At 41.0% G+C, this 27,694-nt stretch overlaps 1 protein-coding gene across 2 annotated transcripts in view; it reads right to left on the reverse strand.

The window, feature by feature from the left end:
• FGF14 (fibroblast growth factor 14) overlaps positions 1–27,694 on the reverse strand; it is a 799,281-nt gene that overhangs the window by 250,113 nt on the left and 521,474 nt on the right. Inside the window, exon 1 of one of the 2 annotated variants that reach the window (XM_077297112.1) lies at positions 3,603–5,427. The exons of the other annotated variant lie outside the window; for it this stretch is intronic. Coding sequence (XP_077153227.1) covers positions 3,603–3,795 — 193 coding nt within the window. The 5' untranslated portion in view covers positions 3,796–5,427. Of the gene's footprint in view, positions 1–3,602; positions 5,428–27,694 lie in introns of those variants that run through there. 2 annotated transcript variants of the gene reach the window in all.

The raw sequence follows: 27,694 nt of genomic DNA on the forward strand, positions 1-27,694 counted from the left end.
TAGATAGATAGATCTATAGATGGATAGATATAGCTATAGATGGATAGATATATCAATAGATAGATAGATAGATAGATAGATAGATAGATAGATAGATAGATAGATAGATAGATCTATTGATATATATATATATATATATATGTATATATATTCCTGTGTGGTGTTCATCACCTAGAGTTAAATAGTTTATAACAAATGCACACAATTTTTTTTCCAAGTTTTCTCTGAATGCTGATCCAGCAAAGCAATTTCCATACTGTGTATTCCAGACATGAATATTTACCGAGCGCTGACAAATGAACATAGAGTCAATCCCGACCCCGATGCTTTGTTGACGCTTATTAGCTGGAGAGAATTCTAAAAGTAAACAGGACGAGGAATTGCATTCATATCCCCCGCTCTCCGGCTCGTGGTAATGCAGATATAGATGGCTAATTTTCATTTATGCAAACACTTTGCTGAGCTGCTTTGTGGAAATGAGTGATAAGATTGGCGCTTCACCTTGAGATGAGCGGTGTGTAGCCGGATTTCTTTGCCTCTGAACTGTTTTGCAGCCTCCATGAGTGGGCACAGTCTAACCTGCTCTATCTTCACACCGTCATTGCTCACACTTTGTTCTGCTGTGATCCCAAAGAATATAGGATACAGACGGGACATATTTACATAATAACTAAGGAAAATCTTATTTACATGGCCCATCTTTATACATTATGATCAAATACACAAATGTCAATGAACAAAACACATCCTTGAGCAGAAGAATAGGCTGAGATGCTATGATATATGCTCAAAATGTGTTATCTTTCCTGAACGCTAAATTAGTAGCTGATTAAAACATATGCTTAAGTCAAATATTATATATATTTATTACTTTAATGATATATAATACGTAATGTGAAGTACTACATCTCTGTACTACTCCATATTGGAAAGTGGTGGCTGCTGTTAGTGCCTCCTAAGGCCGATCTTGCAATAGTTGAAGCTTTAAACCCTTCCTGTGTAGAAATTTGGTAGTCAAATTATTGCACATTTATCAAGGATAACTCCATGCTGACTTTATAGGCTCATAGAGACCTAAATATCAGTGATTATGTGTAAAGTGTTGAGCAACATATAACTGTGGTGTGAATATAATTCATAAACAAAGTTTTTAATACTATGGGGATGAGACAAGTCTGACCATTCTGTCTAATATGCTTCACAATGATACAATAGATAGAAAGACATGGGATAGATAGATAGATAGATAGATAGATAGATAGATAGATAGATAGATATGGGATGGATAGATAGATAGATAGATAGATAGATAGATAGATAGATAGATAGATAGATATGGGATGGATAGATAGATAGATAGATAGATAGATAGATAGATAGATCTATAGATAGATAGGTATGAAATATATAGACAGATATATAGATATGGGATAGATAGATAGATATGGGATAGATAGATAGATAGATAGATAGATAGATAGATAGATAGATATGGGATAGATAGATAGATAGATAGATAGATAGATAGATCTATAGATAGATAGATAGATCTATAGATAGATAGATAGATAGATAGATAGATAGATAGATAGATAGATATGGGATAGATAGATAGATAGATAGATAGATAGATAGATAGATATGGGATAGATAGATAGATAGATAGATAGATAGATAGATAGATAGATATGGGATAGATAGATAGATAGATAGATAGATAGATAGATAGATAGATAGATAGATAGATATGGGATAGGTATATATAATAGATAGATATGGGATATATATAATAGATAGATATGGGATAGATAGATAGATAGATAGATAGATAGATAGATAGATAGACAGATAGATAGCTATAGAAAAAGAAAACAAAAAGCAGCACCAAAAGAAAACAAAGGGTACAAAAAATCCTTCCAGGTATGTACCAAACCTCATGCTATAGTCCAAAAGAATGACTTGAGAAAGGTCCACATCTTAGACCGAAATGTCGCACATGGTCCAATAAATCACATTTATTTTTGCTATTGGAGTGCTGCCTTCGTTCTTTTGGACTATAGATAGATAGATAGATTTGGGATAGATACATAGATAGATAGATAGATAGATAGATAGATAGATAGATAGATAGATAGATATGGGATAGATAGATAGATAGATAGATAGATAGATAGATAGATAGATATGGGATAGATAGCTAAATAGATAGATAGATAGATAGATAGATAGATAGATAGATAGATAGATAGATAGATATGGGATAGATAGATAGATAGATAGATAGATAGATAGATAGATAGATATGGGATAGATAAATAGAAAGATAGATAGATAGATAGATAGATAGATAGATAGATATGGGATAGATAGATAGATAGATAGATAGATAGATAGATAGATAGATAGATAGATAGATAGATAGATATGGGATAGATAGATAAGATAGATAGATAGAAATATTTAGTGCCCATAAACCAAGACCTAGATGAAGCATCCTGCACGCCTGGCTCTTTGTCGTACCATTAGCATGTGTGCCACGTATGTAAGTAATTCTTACTTCGCTATGTTAGAGCTGGAATACAATGCTAAGAAATTACAGGGTATTCATGACTTAGCAAGGAGCGGTAAGAGCTCATAGTCAATAGTGTGCCTGTGTAGTGTTTCCCGCAGTTTGTAATATGGAATGAATTCACAATTTACAAATTGTTAAGTGTATTGTTGAGGGGGGAGTAATTATTTAACTAACGCCTTGCCGAGTGCTCTGCTTGGCTTTGTCTGAGATACAATATAAACACACCTGAGAATCCTATAAGGAATGGTCTTTTTGGTCATAAATATGAGACATATGAGACATGGAGAAGGGATTTGCATGATCACCACCATCCAGATCTTTAGAGTGAAGGAGTTGTGTTGGTTTCACCGAATAGTCCTTTTCTTCTCGTTTATTACATTCTGCAAGTATTGAATTCATGTACCGTAATTAACATTCATTATCAAACCATTTTCTTTTGATTTTACAACAAAAATGATAGCACTTCAATGGAAGTGTTTTAAGGATGCAAGCACAAGTTCATTCTACAGTCTATCAATAGAATGAAAGATTTCCCAACCTACAACTAAGAGAGAGACCTAGTTCATAAAGCCGAGATATAAAGAGAGATTCCCTTTTTCTTTTACATTTTGTGTTCTAAAAATGTTAATCTCTATTTCCTGGAGGAGTTACGGAAGCATTGAAGTATTTTTCCCTTTGAGCCTATATCATTTATGGAACTTTACTTTCACGGCTTGGCACATTAATAGCTTTGGCATTAACCCTGTTGCTGGAGGGCCCTGAAACACAGAAAAAACTGTTCCACTGAAGAGCAGAGGGATGTTGTGTATTGTACAGAAAACATGACACTTTTCTACAGACTGAATAACAATGATTCTATGCAACTTTGTGCAAAAGAAAAAGGTAATACAAAAGCACACACAAAATAGAAAGAACCTAAGGATGATAAAGAAGGAACAACATACGTATACTGCCCTTGGGCACAGAGACATGGGGAGGGGGGGACGAAGAGGTCATTATTAATACAGCCCACAGACACAGACCAACCGACCTTGCCGTCTGAGCCTTCGTTTCCTGAGCCCAAAGATCCGTACTTTGGAGAAGATATCCACCAGGTTGCCATTACAAAGGCCTCGATTTTTGCTTGGACTACTACGCCTCTTGTTGGCCGAAGGACGGTCCAAGTGCTGCTCCCTTGCCTGACGCTTTTGACGGATCAGTCCACTTGCAATAGCTGCTGCCATGCCGCCTCCCGGGCCCCCTTACCGGGCTTGGAACCTCGCAGAGGGAGGGGCTAGCAGGAAGTTGTGGTGGGACACCCCACCAGGTTGGAAAGAGAATCCAGAAAAAAAATAGTCTGTGGAAAACACAGAGAAATGAGCAAAGGGGCTCAGCCCCTCTGGAGAATGGGAAGCATTCCCCCTTTTCCTGCGCCGGGTCACTTTAAAGAACCAGGGGTGAAGTGGGAGAGAAGAAAATGGAATATGATAACCCACAGATGTATCCTTTAACAGGAGTGGTATACATATGGCGTACACTCAGAGCATATGTAAGTATATATAAATTTATACATACATATAGGTAAAAGAAAGCTACAAGTGTTGGTAAGCTCCTAAAAGAACTTCTTCATCATCTTTCGATCACCTCTTCCACTGATGAAACTGGCATCTAAGCTTGGTGGCAGGGCAAAGCTCAGTGAGGGGGACTAAGCTTGGCTCCTCGGTGCCACCCACACACCAGACAATGCCTGCTTCTCTTTAGCAAGTGAGCTGAAAAATCTGGATGAAGAAGATGGTTAAAGAGAGGAGGAAGGAGTAGGAGGAGGAGGAGGAATAAAATGGGGAGGTGGGCTTGTCTCTGGCATTCGCATGGTCACAGGCGGCAGGTAAACAAAAGCTGAAGCATCCAGTTCAGTAGCCTTGAAACGATGCTCTCTTGCATTTCCGAAAGTCCACGCTTCTTGATCCTCTACGATTTCAGGCACCAAGGATCACTGCATGTGAAACAGCATCAGGAGGCAATCTTCTTTCCTGCACGTTCTCTAATCAAATCATCCCCCTCCTCTTCTCTCCACCCCTTCTTTAAAAAAAAAAACAGCACCGCTTTGTGCAATTTTCTTGAGAAATTGCTAGTTTATAACAGATCCAAGCTTCTTGCTCAGTTGGTGTTCTTGATTGTAATGCCTTTCTCCCCAGAAATTAAGCATGCTTAACAGCAATCTTCTGGCTGGATTGCTTTTAGCGCTTGCAGAAAAAAGGACTCGAGATAATTCCATCAGAAGCCTCCTCTCTTCCTGCTATTCTTTCATCTCACAAACAAGTGTCCAGTGTAGCAAAAAAATAGACTCCACGTCATGATAAAGTTGCACAGATCTCCCACTCGGTGCAATGAAAACACTGACTTTCTATAGTGACAATAGAAATAAATGAAACATAAATGCGAAAAAAAGCATCAATAAAAAATCAGGGAGACGGCAGTGGCACAGCATTAGGAAATCACAATGCGGCCATCCCACAAGCAATAAACTAATATATAATAAGAGACGAGAGATAGCCCCCGTGATGGAGGATGACAAGATGTGAAGCGTCTGACGGCACCAGCAGCAGGAGCAAAAGCAGCAAGTTTAGCAGATCAAATCCACAGGAGTGTCATCCCCAGACACCTTTGTCTTACACAGTCGCACGCAGGAGGAGAGAGGGGTTTTCATGCCGTGCCATAAACGTGAAAAATTACCCACACCGGTAGTTTCAGCCTAAGAGCTTCTCATCAATCTGTGTGCAATTTCAGTTGCCTGACTTCCCTCCCTACCTTGCCCTATTTGCATGTTCCACTGTGATAAATGTGTGAATAACGCAGAGCGGCTGCAGAAAAGAAGCGTAGACGGCGAGAGATGAAAAGCTTTCTACTTAGATGCATACACATTATAAACAACAGTGTGATAAAGACTTGAAGCTGAAAAGAGTAGAGGTGGTGCTGTGAAGGGAAGAAACACATACAGCGTGAATGTCTTGTGGCCCCGGATCTCTCCCACGCAGCACAGAGGCTTCCAAATCCAAACAACTACAAGTCCACAGACAAATCCAAACTTTTATCTTTCATTTTATCCAACTTCATTGCCGACATGGATTCTAAAAACATCAATGTTTAGGTTTCTAAACCCCGACCCCTCTTACTGCGGCATAACAGAGAGGGGGTTTCCAAACATGTATAATGTCAATCGTTGGCTATGAATATATATATGTAACCACGATGTAATATCCTCTAGTAGGCATTTCCCAATGGCACAATGTGACCATAGTTAATGCTGTCGGTGAAAATAGTATTTCTATAATGTATAAGTACACAACTGCCAAAAGAGAAAAGCTGAAGGTTAGATGTGGGTTTCCATTTATCAGTTTTCTTCTGCCTTAGCTGGTTCAATCTAATGTCAAAAGTGATGCTGAAACGCGTCAGTTGTCATGGGTTTTTTTTTACTGAAAAAACATGGAAACAGATTGAAAAATGCTACATGCACCATTTTTTTGATCTGGCTTCTTGAAGGGTCCGGAAAAAGAATTGATGTGCATGGTCAGGATCAGTTTTCCTCCTGTGTGTTACTATTAGAGAGAAATAAGCAACAGTCCAAGTATCAGTCAAAACTTCATTGAATGAGTTATTGTCTCCATCCAACCTAATCCTGATAATATGGCTATCTGGATATGAAAAGATACATACATGAATAAAGAACACATACAAGGCTCACAAGACTGTATTACTGTAGCACAATATGTAGTTATAGTACGGAACACTAATTCACATGTTGGTATTTCTTTTGGAAAAGGCGTTCCCATTAATCAAGTTCAAATAAGTCCCAAAAGGCTATTAACGGCTATTTAACATGACTGTGAACTAGGTTTACCCAAGAATATATCTTATTAATCTTCTTCTTTGTTACCCCCCTCCCCACTATATACCACTGCTATTCTGTGCTATTGTGGATAGGATGGTAGGCAGCAAGATAAGTCATATTCCATCGCTTTCTACATAAAGCTCTGAAAGCTCATTTGCCTGCAACCTACTGTATAGTTCACTCCTATCTGCCTTACATTAGCGCCAGTCAGTCTTCTTCCCACTCTGGCAGCTTTAAATATAGCAAGTTCAAAGCCAACCTCCTTCACCCTCTAGCTGCTGTAAATATAGTCCCTAGTAAATACCCTAGCCAGTCTCTTTCTCCTCTGGATGACTTAAATATAGTAATTAGCCAATTTACTTCTATATGATCAAATGTAGTTATCTTCCACTATAATTCCTCTAGTCCCTTTTCCCCATCTGGCAGCTGTAAATATAGTCTTCAGACTACTTAGTCTCCTTCCCCCTCTGGCAGCCATATATATAATCCATAAATTGCCATGCAGACAGTTAAATAATTATCATACTATGAAGTCTAGAGCATAAAATGAAACTCTACATACTAGTACCACCTACCCCTTCCCCACCTCACCACATGAACTCCCACATTTACTTCAATTTTCAAATACATTGTGTAATATTACATTCTCACAAGTCAATCCTCAGAAGAGTCTTCTCAACTTTTTTTTACGCAGCTACTCCATATTCTATGGCCCTCTACTGACAAACAGGAGACTAGCATTTTGCAATAAGCATGATGATTTGGCATTGAAGCAAGCAAATAACCTTATATATCCACCAGCACTCAGCTTTTAGGTGGACATGTATACTTTGAACCCTAGATGGTGTTAAATTGCGATATAACAAAATATGATAAATCTTGAAAAGATCATTTTTGAAATGCACAATGAAGTCAAATGTAATTTTTCCAAGACCTGTGCAATAAACATAATACTTACTGGTGAGACAACATCTTGTAAATGAACTAACATACAGATCTATAAGGCTAGGCTCACATCGTGTTAGTGCCATTTGTTTAACAGATCTGGTAAACTATCTATTAGTCATGTGTGTACTTTGCATGTATTAAAATGTTTACCGGTCTCATCTGCTGCTATTTCCACTCCTGCACTGGTCCTCTCCTGGATCATGTGACCACCGTGGAGACTAGACTGCTCACTGCAGTGTCTTCTGTGTGACAGGAAGTCACTTTATCAATGTACGTCTATAAGACTCAGAACAAGGCTTCATAGACATATATTAAGAAAAGATGTAAGGATCTTGGCCAAGGATACCCAACCGGTGGCTCAGGAGTCACATATGGCTCATTGGACCATTATGTGCGACTCACGACTGTCTGCCACCTTGGTGCATTAGCACCTAGTCTCGCGAACAAGTATGAAGAGCAAGTTTCCAGAAGGTGACTTTTGGAACTAGCCCCATATCAAAGAGCAGATCTGGATGAGCATATGTTTTTCCTTGGGTTTGGAGAGACAAATTAAGTAAGTGCTAAACTGGATTTAGGAGGATGCTACCAGATAGAAGGGGAACTTGAAGTTGGATTCAATAGTGTCTTCGGAGGGCTTCATGCGAGATTAGCAAATTATTATTATTATTATTATTATTATTATTATTATTATTATTATTTATTATTGCCAAATGAGGAAGCCTTAGATACAAGTATACTACCTTGGTGTGATTTCTGGGGGAAGATTTGGCTGTCATTATACAGATAATAAGGACCGTGGGGACAAAGGAACTGGATGTCACTATTTGGGCAAGCTCACAGAGCTGAATGTGGCTCTCAAGGTAGGAAAGGTTGGAGAACGGGGATCACTGGTCTTGGTTGTGAGCTGGCCAGTCAAACCAGTGGTCCCATGATGCAGAAAGGGGTCTTCAACAGTGCTGAAAATGGCAGAAGACAGCTACAAGTAAGTATTGAAAAGCATGATCTGTACCTACATTACTGATATCTAAGGGTTAGTAAGATGAAAATAATGCTGGAATGGGACTACAATGACAAAGTCAGCACATGTTGTGAGCGTCAAGCAGGTGAGTACAGGGACTGGCAATCTAGACATGCAATTGCCCCAAAATTTAGAGGTGTCTAATAAATCATGAAATAACCTAACAAATGTCATAAAGTCATAAATAAAACAAATATGTTAAATACGAATAATTAGAAGCGTTTCTTTGATCTGAATCCACATTCCACTGTGTATTTGCACAATGTAGCTAGACTGGTGGATCTGTATTTCTCTCAGCACCAGGGACAGCTCTTATATAAGTGGATATGTAAATAGTTTTGGCATATATCGGAGCTGGGAAGCTCTGCACTATTAGATATTCTAGCACGATAAATGTGAACGACTCCATATGTAACACATCCATTTCGGGAAATAGTCTGACATGTACACACTTTGCTAAATTGTGTTGTGAACCTAAAATACTGTAAAGCTAAACGATCTATAATTCCTGGATATATTTAAGATAATTCTAATTAAAAGAAAAAAAACAGGAAATTTGCCGTTGAGCATGTGTAACAGAAATGTTTACAGCTCCAGGAAAGCCTGCTATATTTCAAAGAAAACTCAAGAGAGCCATCTGCTGTCTTACCATGTAATAACAAAACACGAACGCCACTTGGCATATTGCCGAGGACCGTCCGGCCTCATGCTCAGGTTATAGCACACGCTATAGTCCATCATCTCGGTGCCCAGAACTCTCCAGATTTAATAAAACTACAACTCTCAACATGCCCCAAGTGATAGGACTTATAGTTTTCCAACAAATGAAGGGTCACGGTTTGGAGATTCCTGCAGCTTGGAAATATATTTGTTATTTTATACATTTGCTTCATTGTGCATTTTCAGTATAGCCTTTTGTCACGTGAATTTGATTAGGAAATTGCTGTTTCCAGCTATTGAATATATCAGACTATTGTATAACTTTAACACTGTGATTAATTTGCATTGAGTATTAACTGTAATAACATGGCATTCACCATGTAAATCTCATAAAATTATTTTTGCACAATTGTTTCCACTTACCGTAGATTCATTTCTTTATATATTAATTGATGAGATGCCACATCTGGCAATGACGTGACACTTTGGGTATGTGCACACGTCAGGATTTCTTGCAGAAATTTCCTGAAGAAAACCAAAAATTTTCTGTAAGAAATCCGCATTTTTTTTTTGCGTTTTTTCCCCGTTTTTTTTGCGTTTTTTTAGCATTTTGCAAGCGAAATTAGCTTGCAGAATGCTAAAGTTTTCCAAGCGATCTGTAGCATCGCTTGGAAAACTGAGTGACAGGTTGGTCACACTTGTCAAACATAGTGTTTGATAAGCGTGACCAACTTTTTACTATAGATGCAGCCTATGCAGCATCTATAGTAAAAGGTAGAATGTTTAAAAATAATAATAAAAAAAAAAAATGGTTATACTCACCTGCAGACAGCCGATCTCCTCAGCGGCGTCCGTTCCTATAGATGGTGCGTGCAGGACCTTCGGTGATGTCACGGTCACGTGAGCGGTCACATGAGCGGTCACGCGACCAATCAAAAGACCGCGACGTCATCGCAGGTCCTTCACACAGAGCATCTATAGGAACGGAAGAGAGAGCATGCAGCGCTGAGAGGCGGGAACACTCCGGGGGCCATCAGAGGGTGAGTATATGACTATTTTTTATTTTAATTCTTTTTTTTTTACCAATTATATGGTGCCCAGTCCGTGGAGGAGAGTCTCCTCTCCTCCACCCTGGGTGTCAACCGCACATAATCTGCTTACTTCCCGCATGGTGTGCACAGCCCCGTGCGGGAAGTAAGCAGATCAATGCATTCCTAGTTGTGCGGAATCCCCGCAATAACGCATTTTTAATGAACATGTTGCTTTTTTTTCCGCGATGCGATTTTTTCGCGGAAAAAAATGCAACATTTGCACAAGAAATGCGGAATACACTGTAAATAATAGGAGGCATATGTAAGCGTTTTTTTTGCGTTTTTTTGCGTTTTTATCACGTTTTTATAGCAAAAAAACGCGAAAAAAATGCGAAAAATACTGAACGTGTGCACATGGCCTTTAACTTTTTACCCCATTAAAAAAAAATCAATTAAAGCGTTTATCAGTTTTTATAGTCTTTATCAATCAGGGCATAAATAAAAACACTAGGCATTTGTTTCAAAAGGTACAATAGGCGACAATAAAATGCTACTTTGCAGAGCTGGAGTCCTGGGTTCAAATCCCACCAAGGACAACATCTGCAAGGAGTCTGTATGCTCTCCCCGTGTTTGCGTGGGTTTCCTCCGGGTTCTCCGGTTTCCTACCACATTCCAAACACATACTGATAGGGAATCTAGATTGTCATCACCAATGGGGACAGTGCTGATAATGTGTGTAAAGCGCTGCGGAACATGATGGTGCTATAGAAGCAAAAGCATAATAAAATGAAGCTTGTCCTGTCCTTGATAATTAAGGGAAAATTTCCTAAGACAAGCATGTTATATGCCATTATTAAACTGATTAGCACTAGAGAAAGATGTACTAAATTTATTAAAATTCACATAAGTAAATTGGATTGGATCCAATTTCATAAGCTTTTGGTCCATGTCTCTGTTTTTACCATCCGTTTTTCTCTAATGAAAAAAAAACACAGATGGAAGTTTCCAAAATTTCTCCTTGCAAACCACTCAGTGTAATATGGCTAGCAACCTGATGCAACATAGATGGCATCCATGCAATGTCTTTTTGTTATGGTCACATTAACATGAATGAATGAGCTTGGACCGCAAATCAGACCAAACCTAGACATATCCGTCATTTGTGGCTCTGTGTGCTAACCATTAAGAAAAATAGATAGCATATGTAATTCAATGGGATGTGAGAATGGAGCCTAAGGTGTAAAGTTTCTCCTTATGGAGAATGACATGCCAAGATAAGAAGGCTTATAAATCGTGCAATGCTCCTCTGGAAAATTAAATATGGAAATGGTCTCCTTAGAGAGGAAGAGGACTAGAACTCTAGTGCCACCTATTGGAAGTAGCAATCCTAAAAGTCAATATTGACCCTTTAACGATCTTTGTCACATGACTTAAGGTACCTTCACACTAAACGATATCGCTAGCGATCCGTGACGTTGCAGCGTCCTGGATAGCGATATCGTTTAGTTTGACACGCAGCAGCGATGAGGATCCTGCTGTGATATCGCTGGTCGTTGAACAAAGTTCAGAACTTTATTTGGTCGTCAGATCGGTGTGTATCGTCGTGTTTGACACCAAAAGCAACGATACCAGCGATGTTTTACACTGGTAACCAGGGTAAACATTGGGTTACTAAGCGCAGGGCCGCGCTTAGTAACCCGATGTTTACCCTGGTTACCAGCGTAAAATGTAAAAAAAACAAACAGTACATACTCACCTTCGCGTCCCCCGGCGTCTGCTTCCCACACTGACTGAGCGCCGTAAAGTGAAAGTGAAAGTACAGCACAGCGGTGACGTCACCGCTCTGCTGTTAGGGCCGGCGCTCAGTCAGTGCAGGAAGCGGACGCCGGGGGACGCGAATGTAAGTATGTGCTGTTTGTTTTTTTACATTTTACGCTGGTAACCAGGGTAAACATAGGGTTACTAAGCACGGCCCTGCGCTTAGTAATCCGATGTTTACCCTGGTTACCCAGGGACCTCGGCATCGTTGGTCGCTGGAGAGCGGTCTGTGTGACAGCTCTCCAGCGATCAAACAGCGATGCTGCAGCGATCAGCATCGTTGTCGCTATCGCTGCAGCGTCGCTTAATGTGAAGGTACCTTTAGGATAAAAGTCAACCAGAATCTCAGTTCTGCAAATTGAGATTGTGGAAGCCATTTTATAAAAGAAGGAGCTTCCTCCCCCTGACTATTGGGCCTAAAATGGAATAATAAAATAAGGGGAGCTGACAGCCTTCGTATTAGGAAAATTCCTATTGCACCTCTAAGAGTAAAAAAGTATCTCAGGGCAGGAGTATACCTCAGCCCTAAGGAAGGAAAACATGATTCGATAAAACAAGTGTCCCACAGAGATCTGCTTCTCTGCAGGTGTAAGTCAATCTTCAACTGTGAGTGTAAAGGCCCCGTCTCACTAAGCGATTTACCAACGATCACGACCAGCGATACGACCTGGCCGTGATCGTTGGTAAGTCGCTGTGTGGTCGCTGGGGAGCTGTCACACAGACAGCTCTCTCCAGCGACCAACGATCAGGGGAACGACTTCGGCATCGTTGAAACTGTCTTCAACGATGCCGAAGTCCCCCTGCAGCACCCGGGTAACCAGGGTAAACATCGGGTTACTAAGCGCAGAGCCGCGCTTAGTAACCCGATGTTTACCCTGGTTACCAGCGTAAATGTAAAAAAAAAAAAACAGTACATACTCGCCTTTCGGTGTCCAGGTCCCTTGCCGTCTGCTTCCTGCTCTGACTGAGATCCGGCCGTACAGTGAGAGCAGAGCGCAGCGGTGACGTCACTGCTGTGCTCTCACTTCTCACTGTACGGCCGGCACTCAGTCAGAGCAGGAAGCAGACGGCAAGGGACCTGGACACCGAAAGGCGAGTATGTACTGTTTGTTTTTTTTTACATTTACGCTGGTAACCAGGGTAAACATCGGGTTACTAAGCGCGGCCCTGCGCTTAGTAACCCGATGTTTACCCTGGTTACCAGTGAAGACATCGCTGGATCGGTGTCACACACACCGATTCAGCGATGTCAGCGGGGCCTCAACGACCAAAAAAAGGTCCAGGCCATTCCGACACGACCAGCGATCTCGCAGCAGGGGCCTGATCGCTGGTACGTGTCACACATAGCGAGATCGCTATGGAGGTCGCTGTTGCGTCACAAAACTTGTGACTCAGCAGCGATCTCGCTAGCGATCTCGCTATGTGAGACGGGGCCTTAAATCTGAACAGAAATTCCCTACTGTTTGTAAATGATTACTTGCCCCCATTATCATTAGTAAAGAGACTTCTCTGTTTAAGGTCATGCTGCTTCTCCATGATTGGAGCTTAGTCGCACAAACCACTATCACAACCATCATCCTCTACTTACAGAGGCAGCTACTGTGCCATTATTCTCTACATTATCCATTGTGATGTGTGCAGATGTGGGATTCACCATTATTATTATTATTATTATAGCACCATTTATTCCATGGTGCTTTACATGTGAGGAGGGGTATACAAAATAAAAAACAAGTACAATAATCTTAAACAATACAAGTCATGACTGGTACAGGAGGAGAGAGGACCCTGGCCGCGAGGGCTCACTGTCTGCAAGATCAGCCCTATGTGCAGGAGCCCGTCTCAAATGGTCTGATATGCATCCTGCACAGCGACAGACTATCCCTCACTGTTCTATCCCTTGTACTTTTATATATATTGTGAAACTTTGTGTAATTGGAGAGGAAAAGAGGCTCATTGTGACAGAAGGCTTGGACACCATGAGGCACATTATATAACTGCCAGGAGTATAACCCTCTGCCGTATACCATATGAGGTTACCACATATATACAAATATGTACTATATATACACCATGTGTCTAGGGCAGACCTGAGCAAAGTGCCAAGGGTCTGAAACAGTGGCCTTTGGGGCCCATCATTCTGTCCCCCACCTGACGTCCATCCGTCACCACCGCCTGCTGTCACCATTCTCTGCATCTTAAGGATGCAGACAGAGGTGAATACATTGGTGAAGGATGGTGCTGCCGGCCCCTTCTTCCACCAATTAGTGTGTGAGACAGCAGAAGTGAGGACATCATTTCATAACATCAGCTGTGCACTGCACAGTGCAGAGAGTCAGGGCATCGAAAAGAGCAGAGGCAGAGCACCAGGAGGTGCTAAATATGTGTTGGCTTTTTTTCATGTGTATGAGATATTTGCATATATATAGGAGACTATGTGGTGGCACATGCTGTATGTAAGAGATTATGTGGGGCTCATGTAAATAAGAGGTTACGTGAGGGCTCATGCTGTATACAAGAGGCTATGTGGGAGCTCATACTGCATACAGGAGGTTATGTGGGGGCTCATACTGTATACAGGAGGCTATGTGGGGGCTCATACTGTATACAGGAGGCTATGTGGGGGCTCATACTGAATACAGGAGGCTATGTGTGGGCTGTTACGGTATATAAGGGGCTGTGTGTGGGCTCATACAGTTTATAGGAGGATGTTGGCATACTTAATTCTGCCAACAGTGATGCAAGATAAATCAAAAATAATTAATATGTTAATGTTAATATTGAGCAGAATTAATTTCAGCCTATTGGTTTGGCCTCCACAACAGTCACAGTCTCTCATGTGGCCCTTTCGGAAAATTAATTGCCCACCACTGGTCTAGGGCAAGGGTCTGCATGTTGCTCTCCAGTTATTATGAAATTAAACCCCCCAGTATATAATATAATAATAATCATTTTTATTTATATAGCGCCAACATATTCTGCAGCGCTTTACAACTTATAGAGTATACCAGTATACCGGTAGTTGATCTCTAGTAATAGCTGGAGAGTCAAACCAGCAATACTGCCGAATATCTGCCAACTAGAATGTAAAATAAATCAGTGTAACCCTAGCAAGTATAATATTACAGCAGTACATTGGGGACATATCGTTAGTGGCAGAAGCTGGTATTTTTTTGTTCTGGATAACTTACAATTTTGCTGCCATCTCCTCTAATGTTTATAATGGCAAGGACAGAGCATTTTGGATTAGCACAAGTACACTTGTTAATTTATGCACTACTCCCACATGCTTACTTTCTGATCTCGCTTATATAATGCACTATGTGGGAGTTGGATACACAGACTGAGAACGAGAGAAGCAGCTGTGTGATAACACTTGTCATGGTGATTTTTACAACTCGAGTATTGCTGCATTGCTAATTGCAAGTGTTCTCGAACAGCTCTAATATCATTTCCCTGATTTAGCCAGCATTAATAACATAGGAACAAGTTAGACACTCGGTGCACTTGTTGTCTAGTTATCTTTACTCCATTACTTTGCCAAAAAATGCATGTAGTGTCATATTAAAATGATAGTTCAGGGTAAACAACATATTTCAGAAACAGATGATGAAGCGTGTGTGACAGCCTTATAAACAGGAAATTATCTTAGAAAACAATCTATTGCCTATGAGGAGACTTAAAGGGGTTCTCCAGCACTCTGAAGAGCTTCTTACAGATCCATCATCACTTTGCTTTTATTTTACTAATGTACTTTCATTAATGACCTAAGGCCGGTTTCACACTAGCATACTTCTTACCTTCAGATCCGCATACATCCGCATCCGTCCTGCGTACCTATCTTTAACATTGGGTACGCATGGACATGCGTGGTCATGCGTTGTATGCGGATGCGTCCCCGTGCAGCGTTTTTACGTGCCCGCCGAACGCAACATGTTGCGTACACAAACGCTAGTGTGAAACCGGCCTGATGCAGCCACAGTACACATGCTCCACCTGCATTGACAAAGTCGTTCATTGCATACTCAGTTGGAGAGAAGGAGCGTTTGGATGCTGCAGAGATTCATGGAGCATCCAGGCATAACATTAGCGGTATTCCTAGTCCAAGAGATCTGAATACTGACCTGTGACTGCACTAGGCAAATGGCACTTTACAAACAAATCGAGTCCCAGTCCATGAGTGTTCTCTGTACATTGCATTGTGTTCACTTGTAGGCCGGAGGCCTCCGCTGTCTCTACGTCCTCAGTGTCAGGACCAGGTGCACACATATCAGGGGGCACCCAGTTCGTTTTAACAAGTTCAACTTTACTGGACCGTTCAATTACATCAGTCTTTAACAGGATGTATCAAGTACAGCACCCTCCGGCACTTGCTTCGTTCACACATTACATTTCAATCATTTTCTTATGTTCAGCTTGGACTATCCCTACTGTAACAGGTCCTGTTAGCTCTAGGGATTCCCTGGTCAGCACCGCAGTATTCCTCAGATCCGCTACATTTGCCTCATGCAGTTCTACATCCATCTTCCTCTGTATGGGAGGGTTGTTGGTGCTCTCCATTGCTCCCAACTTGAGCCTTGAGCTCTGGACTCTGCAGGAATGCTCACTAGGAGTTTTTTACGACCTCATACCACCAGAATGTTTTGTCCACACCGTGCTTCAGCCCACTGCACCTTGACCTTTCCTTGAACACTTTCACTATCACTTTCACTTACTGACTAAACTAAGAAGTAGTTCTCTTTTCTCCTTACCCTAACCCCCTCCCAATTCTAGGCTAGTCCCAAATATTTAACTGTATCTTTTGCTATTGCATCTACAGTCACTACCTATCTTTAACCTAAGCATTAAACTGTATCCTATACTTTCCCTACACCTGAGTGCATGTTGCTAACAATAGGCATTACCTTTACATTATTCACACAGCAGCATCAGTACTTACTATCTATACATTACTTACATTACTAACAGCCATAATATACAGTACACATTTTACATGCACAATAAAATGCAGTAAAACTGCAGAATACTATTTTTACAATTCAACGCTGTCTTCGGGGCAGAGTACCTGTCCTTTTCTTTAAAATAAGACTTGTATACGGTACCTGCAAGCTATGCCACTCACTCCCATATGCGGAAGTGTGTGGCACCAGGGCAGCCCTTTAATATTAGGTAAAAAAAAATCCTATTTTCTCTTGATACTGCTCTAGATGTCGTCTAGATGTAATGAAGCCAGAAATATTGGCCTACATTTACTAATGCGATCTTATCGCTAGACAGCCTAAGCCTAATCCAGGCAGTCGGATGATGGAGCAAACCTATCACATAGCGCATAATGTATAATAGATATGGAACATCTTGATAGAAGTCAGACACCATTCTTGCAATTTCTTGGTTGGCTTACTTTTATTTGTCCCCCAAACACTGCTGCATCCAGTAATTAATTTTGTGAAAAATATGATATTATTTAGCCATGTCTATATTGAAGTAAAAAAAATACAGGTCACTTTTTGAATTAAATAGTTTAAGAATTCTGTTTATAAAGCATTGAATAAAAATTTTGACTGAAATCATGCCATAAATCAGGATCAGCCATCTGCATATTTTAGGTCTGTTTCTTCATTCCGCGTTATTTCTATACCTGTGCTGAATGGATAGGGACTTTTCCTGATTGAGAGCTGGAGAACTGTGTCGGGTGCCAACAGGCTGTTTCTCACATTACTGCCCTCATAGTGCTTGAGACTATAGATTGCTGGAAAATGAGGACTATCTATGCCTCTGTATATTAACAAATATTAAAAAATCTTAACCCCTTCATGACCTTGGGATTTTCCATTTTTCTGTGTTCGTTTTTCGCTCCCCTCCTTCCCAGAGCCATAACTTTTTTATTTTTCCATCAATATGGCCATGTGAGGGCTTATTTTTTGTGGGACGAGTTGTACTTTTGAATGACACCATTGGTTTTACCATGTCGTGTACTAGAAAGTGGGGAAAAAATTCCAATTGCGGTGAAATTGCAAAAAAAAGTGCAATCCCACACTAGTTTTTTGTTTGGCTTTTTTGCTAGGTTCACTAAATGCTAAAAGTGACCTGATATTATGATTCTCCAGGTCATTACGAGTTCATAGACATCAAACATGTCTAGGTTCTCTTTTACCTAAGTGGTGAAAAAAAATTCCAAACTTTGCTAAAAAAAAAAATTGCGCCATTTTCCGATACCCGTAGCGTCTCCATTTTTCGTGACCTGGGGTCGGGTGAGGGCTTATTTTTTGTGTGCCGAGCTGATGTTTTTAATGATACCACTTTTGTGCAGATAAATTCTTTTGATCGCCCGTTATTGCATTTTAATGCAATGTCACGGCGACCAAAAAAAGTAATTTTTTTCTCGCTACGCTGTTTAGCGATCAAGTTAATGCTTTTTTTAATTGATAGATCGGGCGATTCTGAATGTGGCGATACCAAATATGTGTAGGTTTGATTTTTTTTATTGTTTTATTTTGAATGGGGTGAAAGGGGGGTGATTTAAACTTTTATATTTTTTTATTTTTTTCATTTTTTTTCACTTTTTTTAAAACTTTTGCCATGCTTCAATAGCCTCCATGGGAGGCTAGAAGCGGGCACAACTCGATCGGCTCTGCTACATTGCAGTGATCATCAGATCGCTGCTATGCAGCAGAAATGCAGGCTTGCTCACAGAAACCGGCATCAATAACCATAGAGGTCTCAAGGACCACTATGGTTACTATGGAAAAGCATCGCTGACCCCCGATCATGTGACGGGGGTCGGCGATGCGCTCATTTCCGGCCCGATAACTGGAAGCGCCGGTTAAATGTCGCTGTCAGCGTTTGACAGTGGCATTTAACTAGTTAATAGCGGCGGGTGGATCGCGATTCCACCCGCCGCTATTGCGGGCACATGTCAGCTGTTCAAAACAGCTGACACATCCCAGCTTTGATGCGGGCTCACTGCCGGAGCCCACATCAAAGCGCGGTATCTGACCTTGGACGTACGATCCCATCCGAGGTCAGAAAGGGGTTAAATTAGTTGTAAATGTGAATGTACTTTTGCATTAAGAGCTGGTAACAGATCCTCCAAAGGTAAACAGAAGCTTAAAGAATAGCTGAAAAAGAATCTGTCAGGTCCCCCATGCCCTCTAACTGAGCAGCATTCAGATAAGTGTGACTAAATTCCCTGCCTAACCAGGGCTGTATAATGTTATTTACTTACATGCATGTTTAAAAAAGTATTTCTATCCTTAGCTTTTCATATGCTAATTAGGCCTTTGTTAGTGGGGATTAGATTCCCCAGATTAGTTGTCCCTCTTTGCATGTTATCACGCCCCTGTGGGCCGAGATCCCAATCTGCGCAAGCGCTGCTGCCAGCCTACCATGACTTCAGGAAAATGGCAGACAGGAAAGCAATGATGCACTCAGCTCTGCTCGCCACCAACATGGGGCCCACAGCATCGCTACACCTCTGCCGGCTTCCTGAGGAAGGGACCCTGCTCTACCACCACCACAACTCCCCGGTAGGCCTGCATTCAGACTTTAAGACATGTTCCTCCCAAATTTGGGGGAAAAAAGTGCATCTTACAGGCAGAAAAATACAATAATCTAGCTATCTATTTATAAATCTATTCTGCATCTCTATTCCATCTATTCTATATATCTATTCTACATACAGTATACAGTATATATATATATATATATATATATATATATATATATATATATATATATATATCTAATATATAAAGCTGAATGTGTGTGTGTGTGTATGTATGTATGTATGTATGTATGTCCGGGATTGGCATCTGAACCGTAGCAGCTACAGCCACAAAATTTTGCACAGTCACACGTCTGGACCCCGAGAGCGTCATAGGCTATGTTGTGAGGTGAAATTTTAACCCCGCGCTTTCCAATTCACCAAACAATTTTGCCCCTATCTACATAATGGGGAAAAAGTGAAAGGAAAAGTGTTGGAGGCGTCGCAGCTACAGGCACAAAATTTTGCACAGTCACACGTCTGGACCCTGAGAGCGTCAAAGCTATATTGTGAGGTGAAATTTTAACCCCGCGCTTTCCAAGTCACCAAACAATTTTGCCCCTATCTACATAATGGGGAAAAAATGAAAGGAAAAGTGTTGGAGGCAAATTAACAGCTGCCAGATGTGAACAAGGGGGACTTAAAGAATGACAGCGATGGCACCAAAGAGTATATACTGTACAGTTGCTAAGGTGGGGCCCCAACATGGGATAATCACACCACCACGGGGATATGAACACACACACAAAATGCGCCACACACTACCACGTGCTCGAACACATATACCACCCTCAGTGCACATTTCACCACACATACACCAACCTCGCCACATAAAAGTAGAAACACAAAAGTCGCCGCTCAAAACTCGCCACGCGCAAAACTCTCCACATGCAAAACTCGCCACACGTGCAAAACTCGCCACACGCAAAACTTGCACACGCAGAAAAATTGCCACACGCAGAAAAATTGCCACATGCACAAAAGTTGCAACACATGCAAAAGTTGCCTCACACAAAACTTGCACATACTCAAAAGGCACCACACATAAAACTCGCCATGCGCAAAACTTGCTGCACACAACTTGCTACACTAACCTGTCACATGCAACTCGACACACAAAAAGTTGCTACACGCATGTCGCCACACAAAACTCATCTCACAAAAGTCCCTACATGCATGTCACCACACGCAACTCAACACACACAACTTGACACACGAAACTCGCCCTAAAACACACACAAGTCTGGTATCCTTCAAAAATAAAAATCTGATTAATAAGCAGACAAACTACAAGAGCAACAAATGTACCATATAGGAATCCGGCAGCTGTCAGTCACATGACCAGTCTATTATGTGTATGTGTGAGCTAATATATACTGCCAGGGGGTGGGCTTACTGTTGGCTGGGGATTTATCAGGCTGCCATTTTAGCTTACAAATACTGAGGTAAAAATACTGACCAAATAACGTGTGAACGAGGGCTAATACAGGAGGAGATGGCATACAGCTATATACTATATACAGGAGATGACACACAGGTATATACTATTTACAGGGGAGATGACACACAGGTATATACTATATACAGGAGGAGATGACACACAGATATATACTATATACAGGAGAGATGACACACAGGTATATACTATATAGAGGAGGAGATGACATACAGGTACATACTACATACAGGAGGAGATGACATACAGGTATATACTATATACAGGAGGAGATGACACACAGGTATATACTATATACAGGAGCAGATTACCTACAGGTATATAGTATATACAGGAGGAGATGACACAGGTATATGCTATGTATAGGAGGAGATGACATACAGGTATATACTATATACAGGAGATGACACACAGATATATACTATATATAGGTGAGATGACACACAGGTATATACTATATACAGGAGATTACATACAGGTATATCTAATATATAAAGCTGAATGTGTGTATGTATGTATGTGTGTATGTCCGGGATTGGCATCTGTACCGTCGCAGCTACAGCCACAAAATTTTGCACAGTCACACGTCTGGACCCCGAGAGCGTCATAGGCTATGTTGTGAGGTGAAATTTTAACCCCGCGCGTTCCAATTCACCAAACAATTTTGCTCCTATCTACATAATGGGGAAAAAGTGAAGGGAAAAGTGTTGGAGGAAAATTGACAGCTGCCAGATGTGAACAATGAGGACTTAAAGAATGAGAGCGATGGCGACAAAGAGTATATACCGTACAGTTGCTAAGGTGGGGCCCCGACATGGGATACTCACCACACACGGGGATATGAACACAAACACAAAATGCGCCACACACTACCACGTGCTTGAACACATATACCACCCTCAGCACACATTTCACCACACACACACACCAACCTCGCCACATAAAAGTCGAAACACAAAAGTCACCACTCAAAACTCGCTACATGCAAAACTCGCCATATGCAAAACTAGGCTCACGCAAAACTCGCCACACGTGCAAAACTCACCTCATGGAAAACTCACCTCATGCAAAACTTGCACACACAGAAAAATTGCCACATGTACAAAAGTTGCACCACATGCAAAAGTTGCCTCACACAAAACTTGCACATACTCAAAATGCACCACACATAAAACTCGCCACGCGCAAAACTCGCCATGCACAAATCTTGCTGCACACAACTTGCTACACTAACCTGTCACATGCAACTCAACACACAAAATGTTGCTACACGCATGTCGCCACACAAAACTCATCTCACAAAAGTCGCTACATGCATGTCGCCACACGCAACTCAACACACACAACTTGACACATAAAACTCGCCCTAAAACACACACAAGTCTGGTATTGTCCTTCAAAAATAAAAATCTGATTAATAAGCAAACTACAAGAGCAACAAATGTACCATATAGGAAATACGGCAGCTGTCAGTCACATGACCTGTCTATTATGTGTATGTGTGAGCTAATATATACTGCCAGGGGGGAGGGCTTCCTGTTGGCTGGGGATTTATCAGGCTGCCAATAGCAACCAATCACAGCTCAGCTTCTATTTTGCTACAGTTAATTAACCTGAGCTCTGATTGGTTAATATAGGCAACAAAGACATTCTCAGTATAACAAAGCTAATATATGTTGTGAAATGCTTCTATTTGCTTAGTTTTTGCCTTTTAATAATTACATTTCTATCTATTTGTTTTGTGGTTTTTGTGTGCAGAATAAATTTTTGTTAACACATTCTATTTTGCTAACAGCAGTCATTAACCCGGGCGAAGCCGGGTAGTACAGCTAGTATATATATATATATATAATATATAAAGCTGAATGTGTGTATGTGTGTATGTATGTATGTATGTGTGTGTGTATGTCCGGGATTGGCATCTGAACCGTCGCAGCTACAGCCACAAAATTTTGCACAGTCACACGTCTGGACCCCGAGAGCGTCATAGGCTATGTTGTGAGGCGAAATTTTAACCCCGCGCGTTCCAATTCACCAAACAATTTTGCCCCTATCTACATAATGGGGAAAAAATGAAAGGAAAAGTGTTGGAGGCAAATTAACAGCTGCCAGATGTAAACAAGGGGGACTTATAGAATGAGAGCGATGGCGCCAAAGAGTATATACTGTACAGTTTCTAAGGTGGGGCCCCGACATGGGATAATCACCACACCACCACGGGGATATGAACACACACACAAACCACACACTACCACGTGCTCGAACACATATATCACCCTCAGCACACATTTCACCACACATACACCAATCTCGCCACATAAAAGTCGAAACACAAAAGTCGCCGCTCAAAACTCGCCACGCGCAAAACTCTCCACATGCAAAACTCGCCACACGTGCAAAACTCACCTCATGGAAAACTCGCCACACGCAAAACTTGCACACGCAGAAAAATTGCCACATGCACAAAAGTTGCAACACATGCAAAAGTTGCCTCACACAAAACTTGCACATACTCAAAAGGCACCACACATAAAACTCGCCACGCGCAAAACTCGCCATGCGCAAAACTTGCTGAACACAACTTGCTACACTAACCTGTCACATGCAACTCGACACACAAAAAGTTGCTACACGCATGTCGCCACACAAAACTCATCTCACAAAAGTCGCTACATGCATGTCGCCACACGCAACTCAACACACACAACTTGACACACGAAACTCGCCCTAAAACACACACAAGTCTGGTATTATCCTTCAAAAATAAAAATCTGATTAATAAGCAGACAAACTACAAGAGCAACAAATGTACCATATAGGAATCCGGCAGCTGTCAGTCACATGACCAGTCTATTATGTGTATGTGTGAGCTAATATATACTGCCAGGGGGTGGGCTTACTGTTGGCTGGGGATTTATCAGGCTGCCAATTTAGCTTACAAATACTGTGGTAAAAATACTGACCAAATAACGTGTGAACGAGGGCTAATACAGGAGGAGATGACATACAGATATATACTATATACAGGAGGAGATGACACACAGGTATATACTATTTACAGGGGAGATGACACACAGGTATATACTATATACAGGAGGAGATGACACACAGATATATACTATATACAGGAGAGATGACACACAGGTATATACTATATACAGGAGCAGATTACCTACAGGTATATAGTATATACAAGAGGAGATGACATACAGGTATATGCTATGTATAGGAGGAGATGACATACAGGTATATACTATATACAGGAGGAGATGACACACAGATATATACTATATATAGGTGAGATGACACACAGGTATATACTATATACAGGAGATTACATACAGGTATATCTAATATATAAAGCTGAATGTGTGTATGTATGTATGTGTGTATGTCTGGGATTGGCATCTGCACCGTCGCAGCTACAGCCACAAAATTTTGCACAGTCACACGTCTTGACCCCGAGAGCGTCATAGGCTATGTTGTGAGGTGAAATTTTAACCCCGCACGTTCCAATTCACCAAACAATGTTGCCCCTATCTACATAATGGGGAAAAAGTGAAGGGAAAAGTGTTGGAGGAAAATTGACAGCTGCCAGATGTGAACAATGGGGACTTAAAGAATGAGAGCGATGGCGCCAAAGAGTATATACCGTACAGTTGCTAAGGTGGGGCCCCGACATGGGATACTCACCACACACGGGGATATGAACACAAACACAAAATGCGCCACACACTCCCACGTGCTTGAACACATATACGACCCTCAGCACACATTTCACCACACACACACCAACCTCGCCACATAAAAGTTGAAACACAAAAGTCACCACTCAAAACTCGCCACGCGCAAAACTCGCTACATGCAAAACTCGCCATATGCAAAACTAGGCTCACGCAAAACTCGCCACACGTGCAAAACTCACCTCATGGAAAACTCACCTCATGCAAAACTTGCACACACAGAAAAATTGACACATGTACAAAAGTTGCAAAACATGCTAAAGTTGCCTCACACAAAACTTGCACATACTCAAAACGCACCTCACATAAAACTCGCCACACGCAAAACTCGCCATGCGCAAATCTTGCTGCACACAACTTGCTACACTAACCTGTCACATGCAACTCGACACACAAAATGTTGCTACACGCATGTCACCACACAAAACTCATCTCACAAAAGTCGTTACATGCATGTCGCCACACGCAACTCAACACACACAACTTGACACATAAAACTCGCCCTAAAACACACACAAGTCTGGTATTATCCTTCAAAAATAAAAATCTGATTTAATAAGCTGACAAACTACAAGAGCAACAATTGTACCATATAGGAAATACGGCAGCTGTCAGTCACATGACCTGTCTATTATGTGTATGTGTGAGCTAATATATACTGCCAGGGGGTGGGCTTCCTGTTGGCTGGGGATTTATCAGGCTGCCAATAGCAACCAATCACAGCTCAGCTTCTATTTTGCTACAGGTAATTAATCTGAGCTCTGATTGGTTAATATAGGCAACAAAGACGTTCTCAGTATAACAAAGCTAATATATGTTGTGAAATGCTTCTATTAGCTTAGTTTTTGCCTTTTAATAATTACATTTCTATTTATTTGTTTTGTGGTTTTTGCGTGCAGAATAAATTTTTGTTAACACATTCTATTTTGCTAACAGCAGTCATTAACCCGGGCGAAGCCGGGTAGTACAGCTAGTCTAATATATAAAGCTGAATGTGTGTATGTGTGTATGTGTGTATGTATGTGTGTGTGTCCGGGATTGGCATCTGAACCGTCGCAGCTACAGCCACAAAATTTTGCACAGTCACACGTCTGGACCCCGAGAGCGTCATAGGCTATGTTGTGAGGTGAAATTTTAACCCCGCGCTTTCCAATTCACCAAACAATTTTGCCCCTATCTACATAATGGGGAAAAAGTGAAGGGAAAAGTGTTGGAGGAAAATTGACAGCTGCCAGATGTGAACAATGGGGACTTAAAGAATGAGAGCGATGGCGCCAAAGAGTATATACCGTACAGTTGCTAAGGTGGGGCCCCGACATGGGATACTCACCACACACGGGGATATGAACACACACACAAAATGTGCCACACACTACCACATGCTTGAACACATATACCACCCTCAGCACACATTTCACCACACATACACCAACCTCACCACATAAAAGTCGAGACACAAAAGTCACCAGTCACCACTCAAAATTCGCCACGCGCAAAACTCGCTACATGCAAAACTCGCCATATGCAAAACTAGGCTCACGCAAAACTCGCCACACGTGCAAAACTCACCTCATGGAAAACTCACCTCATGCAAAACTTGCACACACAGAAAAATTGCCACATGTACAAAATTTGCACCACATGCAAAAGTTGCCTCACACAAAACTTGCACATACTCAAAACGCACCACACATAAAACTCGCCACGCGCAAAACTCGCCATGCACAAATCTTGCTGCACACAACTTGCTACACTAACCTGTCACATGCAACTCGACACACAAAAAGTTGCTAAACGCATGTCACCACACAAAACTCATCTCACAAAAGTCGCTACACGCATGTCGCCACACGCAACTCAACACACACAACTTGACACATGAAACTCGCCCTAAAACACACACAAGTCTGGTATTGTCCTTCAAAAATAAAAATCTGATTAATAAGCAGACAAACTACAAGAGCAACAATTGTACCATATAGGAAATACGGCAGCTGTCAGTCACATGACCTGTCTATTATGTGTATGTGTGAGCTAATATATACTGCCAGGGGGTGGGCTTACTGTTGGCTGGGGATTTATCAGGCTGCCAATAGCAACCAATCACAGCTCAGCTTCTATTTTGCTACAGTTAATTAATCTGAGCTCTGATTGGTTAATATAGGCAACAAAGACATTCTCAGTATAACAAAGCTAATATATGTTGTGAAATGCTTCTATTAGCTTAGTTTTTGCCTTTTAATAATTACATTTCTATCTATTTGTTTTGTGGTTTTTGTGTGCAGAATAAATTTTTGTTAACACATTCTATTTTGCTAACAGCAGTCATTAACCCGGGTAGTACAGCTAGTATATATATATATATATATATATATATATATATATATATATATATATATATATATATATATATATATATATATATGTGTATATATATATATATATATATATATATATATATATATATATATATATATATATATATATTCTATTCTGACAGTTCTGGCAGGGAATTGACTGCATTTGGCTGATGAAATGTCGAGTTTCCAATGAGATGCTCATGAAAACCGCACGACATGCCATTTTTTCTCGCCCATCGACTTGCATTCACTTGTTTTTTTCCTCAGTCTGATAAGAGCTGAGGGAAAACTCACATTTAAGAACTGACTCATTTACTAACATTGGTCAGAATGCAGCGTGATGTTTTTGTGCACTGCACTCATACGATTTATACGCCCAAAGGCTGGAGTCATACTTGTTGTATAAAAAAATCGGTCCGATTTTGACGGCCGAGAATCGCACAAATGTTCCCAAACAGTGATCCGTATCTAATCCGCTTGGAATGTGAGGAGGTGATTTCCTCACATCTAGTAACAGTGCGATATCTGTATGGCATCCGTATGCAATGCGATTTTAACATCAGCTTTTACATACAGTAGTTCTCTCTATGTAAAAGCTCATGTTAAAATTGCATTGTAATACACAACTGTAGACATCGTTTTAGTACCAAGTAATCTTCAAAACATATAGATATATA

This window comes from Ranitomeya variabilis, chromosome 3 (genome assembly GCF_051348905.1).
Source record: "Ranitomeya variabilis isolate aRanVar5 chromosome 3, aRanVar5.hap1, whole genome shotgun sequence".
Lineage (NCBI taxonomy): Eukaryota > Metazoa > Chordata > Amphibia > Anura > Dendrobatidae > Ranitomeya > Ranitomeya variabilis.